This window comes from Corylus avellana, chromosome ca6, assembly GCF_901000735.1.
Source record: "Corylus avellana chromosome ca6, CavTom2PMs-1.0".
NCBI classification, from domain to species: Eukaryota; Viridiplantae; Streptophyta; class Magnoliopsida; order Fagales; family Betulaceae; genus Corylus; species Corylus avellana.
The window spans coordinates 24,058,903-24,074,842 of NC_081546.1; the positions used below are offsets into that span (position 1 = coordinate 24,058,903).

Below are 15,940 nucleotides of genomic sequence, written 5' to 3' on the forward strand. Positions count from 1 at the left end.
GGTTATTTATATTTAATGTGCAAAAAGGCTGGTTAGCCCAACCTGGGTTAACCAGCCCTTTTGTTAATAAAAGAAAAAAAAAAAAATCGTATCCACTTTTTCTTGTCTTTTCTCTTATTTCTTTTATATATATATATAGACCAACAATTGGAACAGATGGTACATATATATATATATATATATATATATATATATATATATGTACCATTTGTTCCAATTGTTGGTCGTTTTCTACATGGATCATGTTTTTTGTTTATTTTCGTGGTTTAGACATGAATCATGTTAAAAGCAAAGCCCATAGCCATAATGTTTATTGACAAGCTGCTACTGAATTTTCTAGAGATCAAATTAGTGGTTATAACATGACAACATGCTATCAAAATTGCAGGGATTTTATACCCATTTTTTTACTCGTAATGAATTGATTATTTGCAACATGATAGCACCCTATCAAAATTATTTGAATCGTTGATCAAATTTGTGGTACAATATAGGGCAAATTATTTATGGGGAAAATGCAGTTTGATAATGTATCCCAACAAAACAAAATATCAAAATTTTTACAATGTGACACATCTGTTAGCCATTCCCATCTAATTTAACTGAAAGTTTCACATGTGTAGTTCACATGCATTTGTTTGTCTATACTTTTCAAAATTGCCCCATATTTTTTGACAAAACTCCAAAATTACCAATAATTAAAAAAACAAAAATCAGAAAACAAATAATTAAAAATAAAATAAAATATGGCCACCCCTTTGGCCATGGACCACCTGCATTTTTTTTTTAATATTATTTTTTTAAAAAATATAAGGGCAATTATGTCATTTCAATAATTTCTGTTAGAGAAAATGAAAATTATTGATGGATGGATCACATTATAAATTTTTTATACTTTATTAGAATACATTACCAATTTTTAAACATTGGAGGTTAATTTCCATTACGAGAGTAATGTGCATTTTCCCCATCATTTATTTAGTCAATTGGGGTTTGCATTTTGTTCCAAACTGATTTTTTGGATACGAAAAAGTATCTTAAAAGATTTATGGAATAAACTATCTATTTCAAATTCCTACCTTGGTCAGCTATTTGACAAAAACCGTTCAATGCATATATAAATCTATGTCACAACTAATTGTTAATTGTCACGTTAAATCTTAGTATGTTGTATTCAACTTAACTAATAGATGGATTTTCCCTTTTCCCCCTTTCCCGCTTTAATTAAAAAAAGAAAAGAAAAAAAAGTAATAGATCGATCTGCCATAAAAGAATTAAAGTTAAACAAAATCTGAAATCATTATATGTCCAGGTCATTACAATCATTTTGTGAAGTTTTGACACCCCATATGAATCAGTTATTACAATTTCACCATGATCGATTATAACATATTCCCAAACAGAGTAAGCTTTGGAGTTAACCATAAGTACTTGTAAATGGAAATCGAACAGTACTCGCAGGTACTGTTCGGGTTTAAGGGTCTAATAACATGTTTAGCCAAAGCCTTAACCACTTAAAGCATATATTTGTTAGGTTAAGTTATATCTATATCCCGTTTAATTTCTAATAGCTATGTTATACACAATCAAAATGTGTCATGTGTCTCATTTAATAAAAAGAAGTATAAAACTAAATAAAAAGAAGTATAAAAAGAAGGGTAACAATGATTTGATTATTAATCAAGACTAAATATATTCTAACATTTGGAGCCTGGGTTGTGTTCAATGATGAGTTTGGTGGATCCCGAGAGTGGCGATGGCAAGGAAGGCGAGAAGGCGTCGGAGGAAAAGCCATTGAAATTGAGTGGCGGTGGTAGTAGTAATAGTACTTGGAACTGGATCCGGCTTGCATGCGGTAGTCAAAACGACCGCATGCATGCGGTTGCCCAAAACGGCAATATTTTGGGCACTAAAAAGTGCTTTTCTTTTAAAAAATAATAAATAAATCATTAAAAAATAAAAATTATAAAAAAAATCAATCATTAAAAAACTAAAAATATTAAAAAATTAAAACAAAAATAAAATAAAATGAAAAAAGAAAATATAAAACCCAAAGCCACCCCTTGCCCAAATGTGGTGGCCGGCCACCCCATTTGGGCACCCCATGGCCATTGGGGGTGGCCGGGCCACCCTCAAAGGCCTTGGGATGGTCCCAAAGGCAAATCCCACCAATCATTTTAGCTCCCATTTCTACCGAAGAGTGAACTTTCATCCCTCCACAATCCCCCAGCTATGGAGGACCGTGATCTCTTCTCACCTCGTGCTCTTCGGGGTGTCCTTAGTGGTGGGGTTTCTGGCGACGAAGGTGGCTCTACAAGGCTGGAAGGACAGGCAGAGCCCCATGCCTAGGTGGAGGTTCAGGATCATGTGGATAACCAGGATTTGCACCAGGCTTATTCTCTTCTCTTTTGGGTATGTTGGTATTCTGGGTTTTTTTCTTGTCGTTTGGGTTTTGGTTATGCTCTGTTTTTTCGTTTGGTTGGTGGAAAACTGGAGGAAAACACAGAGAATTACCCAAAATTGAGCACTAATTCATTCTTCCTTAACACTGAGAATTACCCAGAAATCAAACAAGAGCAGGACCCCATTAAAACTCTCAATCTTTCCAAAACACATTTTCTTTCCATTCCCCAACATTTTCTCAGCAACCAAACAAAATATCCACAAACTCAAGCTACATCCAGAAAATCAATAGAAGGAAACCCCCAAATTCAATACCCATTTGAAATAGGACCCATAATTTATACCAATTGAAATGGAGTTTGGAGTTTAGAGGCCTCCGGCCTCCGGCAATAGTTCACCGGAGCACGCCTGCAAATCCGGCTATTTCCTGCCGAAACGGGGTTGATCACAGCCGCTCAACACTGCCCACGGCGCCACCTCTTCCTCTCTCTCTGCCTCTCGGTTCTCTCAATCTCCGCCTCCTTCTCTCTCTGAAATCTGCCTGGTTCTCCTTTTTTTTTTTTTTTTTTTAAACATTTTTTAGTTTTTTAATTATTATTGTTTTATGATTTTTAAGTTTTAATGAATTTTATATTATTTGTATTTTAAAACTACTTTGTAAGAGTGGAAAATGGTACCATTCAGTGGAAAACGGTACTATTTTGGGCAACCGCATGTGACTACCGCATGCAAGCCGGATCCCTTGGAATTCGACCTAAAACAAGAGGGAGAGAGAAAGATGAAAAATACACAACAAAATAACAGGATTTTTTTTTTTTTTTTTTTTTAATGTGTTCACATAAGGGAAGGGGGAGGAGGAATTCGAACTAGTGATATCCGCTTCATGAGGCGTGGTCCACTGCGAATTAAGCTACCAGACAAAATAATTGGATATTGTGCTACAATAAATAAAAAGAAGTTGCTATTATACATAGTTTGAAGCTTATCTTTTGGAGTGCAAAAGCTCATATTAGCTGTGATCTTAGGTATTAGCTTTACTAACTATGCATGCCAAACAATATGTTCTCAGCTTATATAGTCCCTAAGAAAGAAAATTCCCAGCAAGATCTGAGTGATCAGATTCTACAGTTAAAAACCGCTCTCACATAGGCGGGTAGAGGCGAAATCCGCCCATTTTGGACGAGTAGACGATTACTCAAAATTACCCTCCTCTGAAGGCGGGTTTTTGTTCTATGCCCACCTTTGGATGGTGTAAAGAGTAATGTTAGGAGTCTCGTTTGCGTCATTCCAAAAATAATATTGCTTTTAAAATTGTTATTGAGCTTATGATTTATCATTATTAAGTTTAATCAAATTATAATTTTAAAAGCAATTCATTTTAAAATTAATCAAGTGTACAGTATTAATTCCTGCTGTAAATTTTTTGTAACAATATTAATCTAATGAAAATTATTAAGTGGTGTATAACATTTACAAAAATTTATACCGAATATTATTCATGGAAGTCGGTTTCTTAAGAAAATATTAAAACTTTTTTATTTATTTATAAATAGTATTAGGATAATATTAAAATATCATGCCTTTTGATTGGCTGTCTTGGTTGATTTCTGACTGCACAAAGCCGACCACAAAAAAAATGGCCCATTCAAAATGAGACGCGTAGGCCTTTTACCGAAGGAATTTTCAAAGACCAAATTTCATGGCCACCACAAGCGCCTTGCTATACAAGAATTAAACACGTGACCCCCAGATGGGTCCCATTACACACAACCTAGAGATCTTGCGAAGAATTGACCCCCCAAAATTATCTTCTGCTTGCACGCTTCAATGACCAAACAATCCCTTCCCTAATATTGGGAGTAATTACTTTCTTTTCTCTTTTATTCAATTTTCCCCTTGTTCAAAATGTATTTTATTTGTATTTTTGTTATATTTTATAATACAATAATGAGGTGTTATTACTTATTAGGTTATTATAATTTAAGGATAACTTTTATAAGGAGTAGATTTTTTTTTTTTTTTTTTTTTTTGTGCCTATCAATAAAAATTGGCGGCCTAGGGTTATTGTACCAAGTGAAATAAGAACCAAAACACCATATTATTAGGCTTCTTCAATTTTTTTTTTTTTTTTTTAAGAAATATGCAGGAGGGCGAGGGTGGCTTGCCGGCCACCCCAGATGGGCTGGGGGTGGCTGTGCGGGCCACCTCTGCCCATTTAGGGTGGCTCTCCAGCCACTCCAAGTGAGGATGGGTGGCCAATGCCACACCTTCAATTTTTGTTTAAAAAAATTAATTAGTTTTTTTAATTTTTTTCTTCTAAAATTTAGTATAATCTGGTGTAGTAGTGTTTTTTTTTAAACTTATGTTTATTCTAAAATGCTAAGGTGTCACTTGCTGAATAGTATGCATAAAAGAGCTGGTTTACACCAACTCCTGAAGTTATTCTCTTACAATTTTCGTAAACTAACGTGGTAATAAACGTGACACTTACCACGTAAACAATTTACTATCAATTTTTTTTTTCCGCTCATTTTATGTCATGTAACACTTACGTAAAATGTTATGTTGGTTTGTAAAAAAATTATAGTACTTACCACGAGTTCTCTATACTTCATCTATATGTTTTTGGTTCTATCTCAAAATACACGTATTAGAAAATAATTTCTAAGACATAAAGTATATTAGAAATAAAGTATTTTATTTTTTATTTTAAATAAAGTATCTTTACTATATTAAAATAATTTTTAAAAATACATATAAAAATTGCAACACTACAAAACCCAAAAGAAAGTTTTCGGCGTAATAAACCGAAACACCAGGGGCATTTATTTTTCCCACGCCTTAACAACGTGTATCACAACGTGTATATTATAGAAGAAACCTCTGATTTTCGCCCAACAAACAACGCAGAAGATATCCACACCTGTAAATTCTTCATCTCTCTCTCTTTCTTCTGTGACTTTCTAGGGTTTATCTTCCCCACCTACTTTCTGCTTCCAAGGTATTGTATTGCCTAATTCAATCTGTTTCATTTTTGGGTTATTTTTCGTTTTTTTTTTTTTTCTTCCTAATTCTATGAATGTTTGGGGGATTTTTTTGGGCTTTGCAGAGAGGTGAGGATGGAATCAGTGACGGCGACGGTCGTCCGATCTCCATTTGGCGTATCTGGACTGTCCAACTCTGCTGGTAGATCGGGTGTTTTGACTGCGAACGGGCCCGGTTTCGTGCGTTTCGGTACCAAGTTCCTGCCCTCGATTAAGGTATGCGAACGTTTTTGTTTTGGGGTTTGATGGATTTAAGGTTTATGCATGGTTGTCTGATGAATGCAATGAAGCCCTGTTTAAAGAGGCCCAAAAATGGGCCAAAGGAACGCCTTTGCATGGGTTTTTGATTGGTTGTTTTGGGATTTTTTTTTTCGCACTTGTTTTCTTTGTTTGAATTTTTAGAGTAGAGAAATATGTGTTTTTGGGTTCGTTTTGGATTAAGAGCAGGAATTCTTGTGCGCTCAATTTTCCCTTTGCTTGAAAAATATCAACCACTCGGTTTTATTTCGTAGCTTAGACTCTTTGATATGAGCGTCTTTTGAGAACATATCCTGAAGCTCCTCAGCAGGCTCGAACTCGAGCATAGAATCCTGCGTGCGTTTATCCAAGTGTAGAGACCCCCAAGGCACAAATATAGTTAGTGCATGTGAAAATTAGAAAATATGGTGAAGAGTGAGGTGGTGGATCCAATCCCATATGAGTGCATGAGTACAGTTTACTTATCCAAAAATAAAGAAGAAAAAGTTTGGAGACTTTTTTTTTTTCCCTTCCTCTTTTTGGGTGAAACATGTGCATTACTAGTTCATATAAGGGTGAAGGGTGAGGTCATGAATTCAATCCTGTATGAGGGTATGAAGAATGTTTAGCCATCCAAAAACAAAAAAAGTTTGAATATCCTCTTTCGGATGAAATATGTGTATTACTTTTACATATGGAGGCTGCTTGGTCTATCATAGTTGGTTCGCCTCACCTTTTTGTCTCTTTGTGCATCAGAATTTGATTAATTTTTCATGTGATTGATGCTTTGCAGCATTGCGCTTCAATTTCTCACCCAAAGTCAGGACATCGTAGAGTGGGTTTTGGAAGCAGGAGATGTCTGGTGGTGAGGGCGTCATTGTCTCCTGACTCATCAGGATCGAGTGCTCCAATTGCTCCGCTTCAGATGGAGTCTCCGATTGGTCAGTTTCTGTCACAGATCCTAATAAGCCACCCGCATCTTGTGCCTGCTGCTGTTGAGCAGCAGCTTGAACAGCTCCAAACTGATCGTGATGCTGAGAAAAAGGAGGAGCCTTCTGCTTCTGGGACTGACTTAGTTCTATACAGGTTGGTTTAACATTTCACAATCAACTAGTGTCAATTGCATACGAATTTTGTTATTACTTTCTTTTCGAGTTCTCGAGATACAAATTCCCATGTTAATTGTAAAAAGTGTAGAGTAGTTAAAAATTTCAATTTCATGCATATTTTTTGCATTATTATTAGTAGGATTGTCCTTAGATTGATCATTAAACACTGGGCAGAAATTTTTTTTAAAAAAGAAGCAGAATTTTTAACGTTCTTTTTGTCACTTTCCATTAATTTCTTTGAGAACTGAATAAAGAATTGTAATTTTGAAGAGAAAATATTGATTGTGTTGATGGTGTTTTGAAATTGTCAGGAGAATCGCTGAGGTTAAGGCTATCGAAAGGAGAAAGGCTTTGGAAGAAATCTTATATGCATTGGTGGTGCAGAAATTCATGGATGCTAATGTTTCTTTGATACCCGCCATAGCCCCCCCCTCTTCCTCGGATACTTCTGGCCGAGTTGATATTTGGCCAAGCCAAGATGAGAAGCTTGAGGAGCTCCACTCTCCTGAAGCGTATGAGATGATCCAGAACCACCTAGCTCTGATTCTGGGGAACCGTGCAGGTGATTCAACCTCTGTTGCGCAGATAAGCAAACTCAGGGTTGGTCAAGTCTATGCAGCATCTGTGATGTATGGATATTTCCTCAAGCGTGTTGACCAGAGGTTTCAGCTTGAGAAGACAATGAAAGTCCTTCCAAATGCATCGGATGAGGAAGAGAGTAATATTCAGCCTGCTGTGGGGGGAGACATGAGACCCAGTGGTGAGGAGGTCTCTCACAGGGCTGCATCATCCCATCCCGAAGCGGAAGTCTCTTCCTGGGCCGGTGGCATCAGTCCTGGGGGTTTTGGTCATGGGTTAAAGGCTTCTCGTCTGAGAACTTATGTAATGTCTTTTGATGGGGAGACGCTTCAGAGATATGCCACAATAAGATCCAAAGAGGCTGTTAGCATCATTGAGAAGCATACAGAGGCATTGTTTGGAAGACCTGAGATTGTTATAACACCTCAGGGGACGGTGGATTCTTCCAAGGATGAACTCATCAAGATTAGCTTTGGTGGTTTGAAGAGACTTGTCTTGGAGGCAGTGACTTTTGGTTCTTTTCTCTGGGATGTTGAGAGCTACGTGGATTCAAGGTACCATTTTGTTATGAATTGAGTTATGTTCCCTTATATCCCTGCCAAAGCAAATTGCTAGTGGAGGCACAACTGACCAAGCTTGTTTTGAGTGTAATTTTGGTGATGGGTACCAAGAAATTTGGAGCTAATTGTTCTGTACATAACAATTTTTATTCTGATCTTCGTAAGGAACAAAGTCGTTGGATTTCAGGATTGTGCAGCTATAGACAGGTTTTCTATGTGAAATGTACTTGAATGTTTGTGTCTCATTGTTTATTCTTATAGGCACAGAAAATGTGTGTTATGTTGTTAGGATGCATGTGGATTGGTTCTTTCTTATCTTTTAATAGCAAAAACAGATGAGAGAAACTGTTGCAAACTGCAGTGCAAGCACAAATTGTTAAGGGATGAGTTATGAAATTCATTTATTAGAGATAAGAGACATCATCATATTCTGAATATATCTCTACATGTTGGAGTAGAGCTCCTTGGATAGATCAAAATTATGCAGAACTTTGCCAAATATGTCATAGAATACAATCTTTGCTTCAGCCTGCTTAAGTTCAACTGACATAAATCCCTGCCCATCGTAGTAAAATTTCACTGGGTCTTGGAATTTGCCGATATTACCTTTCCATGCCTTTGAACCACCTCCGCTGGTTAGAAATTGGATGTTGCTGCATGAAGATCAAGTTACATTACTGGTCTTGATAAAAGACTTTTTAGTTCCCTCTGACATGTTAAGGTTTGGTTGATTGTGTATACCTGCTAGTGCTTGTTAAGTGTTCCAAGCAATGGTCATGCCCATTTATGTACATATCAACACTGTGCTCCTGTATGTCATATAAGATGAAATTTGTTTCAGAAGCTGCATCAATGTTCCTCTCTCTCTTGCACGCACGCACACATGCTGCAGGCACGTGTGTGCGTGCGAAGTATAAGATTTACCTCTAGTATTGGTAGAAGCTGCATTACAAGCTCCATGGTGTCTCCATGATGCCCTATGCTTCTGACAGTATGATGTCCAACGACAATTTTCCAGTTTGCCGTTGAATCTCCCAACGCGGAATCAAGATCCTGATTTTGAAGCCAAATGAATCTGTTTGATCTTTGATATAAAGAAGAAAATGATTTTGTTTCCAATCATTTGAATTACCTTTGAGAGCTTTGTGAGGTATTCTTTCCTGGGAAGTACACCTCTCCAATCATAAGTATGGTGCTTCGGCCTCAAGAAGTACTTATCAACGAAAGGAGTTGTGTCCACGAAGAAAATCTCCACAATTTCTAAGAATTACAAGAAAAATGAACTATAAAACGTTCATTTATTTGTAAATTGAAGGTACATCAGAAAGGGGAGCTTAGAAAATGGCATTTTTCTTACCTGAGTTGATAACGAAGGACCTTTGACAAAACCATCGGCTATCAACTTTCCCAAGAATTGGGTTCAATTGTGCCTCAACATCTCCTCTATAATCGTGGTTGCCCAAAACTGGAACAAATATGGTTTTTGTTTCTTAGAACGTTAGATGGGGAAAGGGACAAAAGGGTCATATGTATGCGTGCAGATTCAACTTAGGACTAGAAGTCGACCGGTTGCAATTGTGACATGTATTTCTTGTGTCATGTTATCAGTTATGCAATTTTAACGGGTTCACTTTTAATTGAAACTGGACCTGTTGGGATTGAGACATGTATTCCTTGTGTTGTTATGGGACACATATTCCAAGTCTAACAAATCTAGTTCTAATTGAAATTGAACTTGTTGAGATTGAGACATGTATTATGTGTCCTGTTATGAGACATATTCTAATCCCGACGGATCTAGTTCTAATTGAAATTGAATCCATTGAGATTAGAATATGTATTCCTTGTCATGTTATGGAACACATATTCCAATTGTAACGGGTTCAATTCTAATTAAAACTAGACTCGTTGGAATTGTGATATATATTCATTGTGTACTTTTATGGAACATATATTTCAGTTTCAATGGATCTAGTTTTAAAAGAAACTAAACCTATTGGGATTGAGATATGTATTCTTTGTGTCCTATTATGGGACACATTCTAATCCCAACGGATCTAGTTCCAACTAAAACTAAATCCATTGAAATTAGAACATATATTCCTTTTGTCATGTTATGAGACACATATTCCAATCCTAATGGCTCCAATTCCAACTGAAACTGAACTCGTTGAAATTGAGACATGTATTCCTTGTGCCATGTTAAGGAACACATTATAATTCCAACTGATCTAGTTCTAATTGCAATTGGACCCATTGAAATTGAGATATGTATTCTTTGTAAGACAGAAAAGGAAATTTGTGTCATGCACATTGCAATCCCAACGGATCTAGTTCCAACTGAAACTGAACCTGAATTAAAAAAAAAAAAAAAAAAAAAAAATTGAAATTGGACCCATTGGGATTGGAGCATGTACTCCTTGTGTCCTGTTATGGGACACATATTCTAATTCCAACTGATCTAGTTTCAACTTGAATTGGACCTAAGCCAAACCCAATAAGTACATGTATGTGTATATGTGTTCCTGAGAATTTACCACTGTACCATTGCTTTTGCAGGCTCTTAGCAGAGTAGATTTTGGTGAATGACTTCTCAAACACAGGGTCATTTATGCTGGTGAGTCCATCCTCATAAAAATTGTCTCCAGTAGAGACCACAAAATCTATGCCCAACTTCTCCCCGATCCTCCCCATCTACAACATATTATATGCATTGAGAATTCAATACAAATGGAAACCAGAGCCTCTGCGGTAGAATTGTTACCGTTGAAAGTTAATTAAGAAAAATTAATTGCAGTTGTAATTATAATTCAGGGAAGAAAAATGTAACCTGATCAGCAACTTTAGATTGATTGAAATATCCTCTTCTTCCCCAATCTCCAACCACCAAAAAGCTTAGGGAGCCATTGGGTTTAATGGGTTGTTCAAACCTCTGAAGCTCAGCTGATATAGAAAGAAAGCAAACACAGAAAAAAACCATGCAGAGAAGGCTCATGGACATGGCTATGGCATGGTCACAAAAACCAGCCATGACATGCATGCAAGCAAACAACAGAGCTTTGGCGATATCTAAGCGATATGGGACTTTATGATAACTGGGATAGAGTAATTCTTGGTCTTATATAGGCAAGGGTACCGCATAACAATTTCCTAGCAGCTTCCTATGTTAACACACCTTGTTTTGTCATGTTTTTGGGTTTTCCTCCTATTGTTCATGGAATCCTGAGGAAGCCAAAAACAAAAAGATTACAAAATCACAAATGACACATGGTTGATCATTTCCAAGCTTGTTCGTCGGCTTTCGAAGCTTATTTCAGTCTAGTTCTTTCGAAAAGTTCATCGCAGCGTCAACGAACCCGATATGCATGCAACATATATAGCGATGGAACTACATTTAGATGAAGGAAAGCTTTGGTTTTCAAATTTTCTTTTAATTTTTTTTATTAAGTTGATTTTTAGGATTAAAAATTAAGCTTGACCCTTATTAATAAAGTTAAATTTGAACCTTCATTTATATTTTGAGACCTTCCGAATGAAAAATTGATTGGCCTATAAAATAAATTTGGATGTATATCCCAGTTAGATTTTGTAATGATTCTGACTGCCTAAGCAATATTGGTGGCCACTTTCATGTCAATTTCCTAGCAGCTTCCTCTATATATGTTCATGTTTTGGCTTCTTCCTCTCACAAAACAATTTACATATGTTTTGATATATATAATGTGTGTGTTTGTCCTTACAAAATGATACTTCCACTCCTAAATAAAAATAAAAAATATGATGTGACACATTTGTGTGTTGTTTTTTATTTTATTTTTATTAATTTAGGAGTAAAACTGTAATTTTGTAAGGAATTCCTAGAAAAGAAGGACAAATTTGTACAAAATTAAACGAAAGGATGGATTTGAAAATGAAACGTACCACAAGCAACTTTAAGATAATATTTGATTATTTGTATCCTAGGGAGTTGGGATCAACTTGATATAAGCTTTATTTACTAGGGAAATTTCACTTTACCCCTATGAAGTTTCAGGAGTTTTTTTAATTTGAACTTATATGTTTAAAAATTGATAATGTACACCCTTAAAGTTTCAAAAATTTTCAATTCATACCCTCCGTTACTAATTTACTTCTAATTGGACGAAAATCATTTCACGCATTTCACGTGGGATTTTGATGCTGTCTATTCTAATTTTGTTCTCATTAAAACCTATGAAATTGAGGGTAATTACGTAATTTTATAGGTTTATAAATTGAGGGTAATTAGGTTTTTCCTACCAAATTATTTAAATTTATACTTAGATGGAAGCTCACAAATTATAAGACTTCTCCACACTAATTAATAAAATTCTTTATCCTCGTGTGTGTGTGTGTGTGTGTATATATCCCAAATCAAAAATAGATGTGAAAGATATTTCTGTCTTGCCAAAGGTAAAAAACGAATGAATATATATGTATATGTATATATATTAAAAAAAAAAATCCTCTGACTATGAAAAGTCAACCATTCCCGATATTAATTTCGCTGTCGTTTGTTATAAATGCATGAAAAAAGAAAAAGAAAACAAAAAAAATTAGTAGGGAATGTGAGAATACACCAGAAAAATTCCTAGTGCATATATGTGACAGCCTAATGGAAGTACGTACGTATAAGTGATCGACTCAGTAAGAATTTCTTGCAATCCGCTGCGGGTCCCACATAAAAGAGATCGGAGGACATATATGTCAGGAAACGCTAAGTGTTCTTCTGGTGTCCTCCTAAACGATAATTTTAAAAGACACATCACAGTTGAGAGGACACCAAGAGAATGCTAAAAGAACACCTAACATTTCCCATATATGTCTTGATGAGTTTAGGGGCTGAACAAATAACCTCCACAAACAATTTGGACAATTATTGTAAGTGGGAGATTCCGATCCAAATCAATTAAGTTAATTAACACATCTCATTCTGGCCGAAGCAAACAAAAAAAAAAAATTAAGGCTTTCCATTAGCAACGACTTTAATTAGGATTGGTTTTTTAGCTTGCTAGTAAAAATAATAAAAATATTAACAAAGAATTCAAAACTACTTTATCTTAAAAATACAAAAAACACATCCTCAAAAGCATGGAAACCTTAAAATTTCCTAGTGACTTAATTAAGGACAACCTGTTACAATTTTCCACTACAAAAAAAAAAAAAAAAAAAAAAAAAAAAAAAAACCGACGTTAATTTTGCTGTCATTTGTTATAAACGCCTGAAAAAAAAAAAAGAAAAAAAAAAGGGAAATTAGTAACGAATGTGAGAATACGCCAGAAAAATTCTTGGTGACAACCTAATGGAAGTAAGTATAAGATGGAATCAATAAGAATTTTTTGCAATTTGCTGCAGAACCCACATAAAGGAGACTGGAAGACATATATGCCTTGATGAGTTTAGGGGGGCCGAACAAGTACCCTCTACAAATAATTTGGACAATTATTGTAAGAGCGAAATTCCGATCCAAATCAAATTAACACATCTAATTCTCGCCAAAGGAAAAAACAAAAATTACGGCTCTCCTTTAGCAACGACTTTTATTAAGATTTTTTTTTTAGCTATATAAATATATATATATAATTCAAAACATAACACACTCAAAAATTACTTTTACCTTACAAAAAATAGAAAATTGAAAAAACACATTCTCAAAAGAATCGAAACCTTAAAATTTCCTAGTAACTTAAGGACAACCTGTTACAATTTCCACATAGGCTCCAATATCAACCCAAAAGGTTTAAGATTTCCAAAACCAGAAAGGAAAAGGAAAATTGTAGTACAAAGTGCCTTCTTTGTAGAAGCTGCATTACAAACTTGATACGTTACTAAATTTTCATTAGAGACTTCCAATTTGTTAATTTGCCACACACATCACTAAACTTTAGTGACGTGTCAATATGCTTGACACGTCACTAATGGTTGGTTACTAAATTATTGGTTTTTTGTAGTGCCCTATGCTTCTGACAGTATGATGTCCAACGACAATTTTCCAGTTTGCATCCTGATTTTGAAGCCAAATGAATGAATCTGTTAGATCTTTGATATAAAGAAGAAAATGATTTTGTTTCCTTCAGATAATCTTAAAAGCTCATCATTTGAATTACCTTTGAGAGCTTTGTGAGGTATTCTTTCCGGGGAATTAAGTACACCCCTCCAATCATAAGTATGGTAAATTGAAGGTAGATCAGAAAGGGAGCTCAGAAAATGGCATTTTTCTTAATTACCTTAATATCAGGGACCGAACCAAAAAATTTTATGGGAGGGTTCAGTCAAATTTTTTATCTTTTATTTATTAAAAAAAAAAATGGTTGTTTTTTATGAACTAAAGATTACCGTAAAAGCAAAAAAAGTGGTCATTTGAAAGTAAGCAGGGTCAACAATAAAAAAACTTAATTGGTATGGCTCAAAAAAATTAAAAATAAGACCAAATTTTTTTATTGGATTGGGCCAACAAATTTTAAAATAGGGCCAAATTTGGCCCTATTTTACTTTTTATTTTTTATTTTATTTATTTACTTAGTATTTTTTCCTTATTTTTGAGAGGGCCCTGGCCCCCTAATTCTGTCATTGCCTAAGTTGATGGAGAGCAATTTTTTTCATTTTGGACAAAAATACCATTTTAAAACAACAAAATGAATTCCCTCCATTTTATTTGAAATGGAGAGGATCTTTCTCCCTCAAAGCCATCGGCTATCAACTTTCCCAAGAATTGGGTTCAATTGTGCCTCAACATCTCCTCTATAATCGTGGTTGCCCAAAACTGGAACAATATGGTTTTTGTTTCTTAGAACGTTAGATGGGGAAAGGGACAAAAGGGTCATATGTCTGCATGATGCGGATTCAACTTAGGACTAGAAGTCGACCCGTTGAAATTAGGACATGTATTCCTTGTGTCATGTTGTGGGGCACATATTCCAATCCTAACATGTTCACTTTTTATTGAAGCTAAACCTGTTGGGATGGAGACATGTATTCCTTGTGGGAAATGGTCTTGTGTCTTGTTATGAGATACATATTCCAACTATAATAGATCTATTTCTCATTGAAACTGAACATGTTGAGATTGAGACATGTATTCTTTGTGTCCTGTTATGAGACACATTCTAATTCTAACGGATCTAGTTTCATTTGAAACTTAACCCATTGAAATTAGAACATGTATTCCTTGTGTCCTGTTATGGAACACATATTCCAATTCTAACGGGTCCAATTCTAATTGAAACGAGACTCGTTGAAATTGAGATATATATTCATTATGTGCTTTTATGGAACAAATATTTAGTTCTAACGGATCTAGTTCCAATTAAAATTGAACCATTGACAGATTAGAATATGTATTCCTTGTGTCCTGTTACAAGACACATTCTAATCCCAACGGATCTACTTTCAACTAAAACTGGACTCATTGAGATTTGAACATGTATTCATTTTGTCCTGTTATGGGACACATATTTAAATACTAACGGGTCAAATTCCAACTAAAATTAGACTCGTTAGAATTGAGACATATATTCCTTGTGTCATGTTATGGAACACATTCTAATTTCAACGGATTTAGTTCTAATTGAAATTAGACCCATTGGAATTGAGACATGTATTCTTTGTATCTTGTTATGGGACATGCACATTGCAATCCCAATGGATCTAGTTCGAAACTGGACTCATTGGGAATGGAACATCCGATTCCAACAGATCTAGTTTCAACTTGAAGCGGATCTAAGCCAAACCCTGGCCTATGAGTATTTGTATGGATCTAGTTCGAAACTGGACTCATTGAAATGCAACATCCGATTCCAATAGATCTAACTTGAACCAGACCTAAGCCAAACCCTATGAGTATTTGTATGGATCTAGTTCGAAACTGGACTCATTGGGAATGGAACATCCGATTCTGACAGATAGTTTCAACTTGAATTGTACCTAACCCAAACCCTATGAGTATTTGTATGTGTATATGTGTTCATGAGAATTTACCGCTGTACCATTG

General features: G+C 35.3%; 2 protein-coding genes and 1 pseudogene across 2 annotated transcripts; 1 reads left to right on the forward strand and 2 right to left on the reverse strand.

Annotated features, from left to right (window-relative positions):
- The first annotated feature begins 5,293 nt into the window (after positions 1 to 5,293).
- On the forward strand, positions 5,294 to 8,223 carry LOC132183833 (UV-B-induced protein At3g17800, chloroplastic). Its single transcript, XM_059597284.1, has 4 exons — positions 5,294 to 5,404; positions 5,513 to 5,663; positions 6,478 to 6,770; positions 7,105 to 8,223. Exons 2-4 carry the CDS (start codon positions 5,523 to 5,525, stop codon positions 7,946 to 7,948), a joined length of 1,278 nt encoding a protein of 425 aa, XP_059453267.1. The 5' UTR covers positions 5,294 to 5,404; positions 5,513 to 5,522; the 3' UTR covers positions 7,949 to 8,223.
- Positions 8,224 to 8,316: 93 nt separating this feature from the next.
- On the reverse strand, positions 8,317 to 11,034 carry LOC132183834 (purple acid phosphatase 3-like). Its single transcript, XM_059597285.1, has 7 exons — positions 10,763 to 11,034; positions 10,470 to 10,626; positions 9,290 to 9,397; positions 9,065 to 9,192; positions 8,857 to 8,985; positions 8,674 to 8,741; positions 8,317 to 8,585 (listed from the first exon to the last, which is right to left on the reverse strand). Exons 1-7 carry the CDS (start codon positions 10,970 to 10,972, stop codon positions 8,375 to 8,377), a joined length of 1,011 nt encoding a protein of 336 aa, XP_059453268.1. The 5' UTR covers positions 10,973 to 11,034; the 3' UTR covers positions 8,317 to 8,374.
- A 2,845-nt stretch (positions 11,035 to 13,879) lies between these two features.
- LOC132185418 (purple acid phosphatase 17-like) overlaps positions 13,880 to 15,940 on the reverse strand; it is a 5,680-nt pseudogene continuing 3,619 nt past the window's right edge.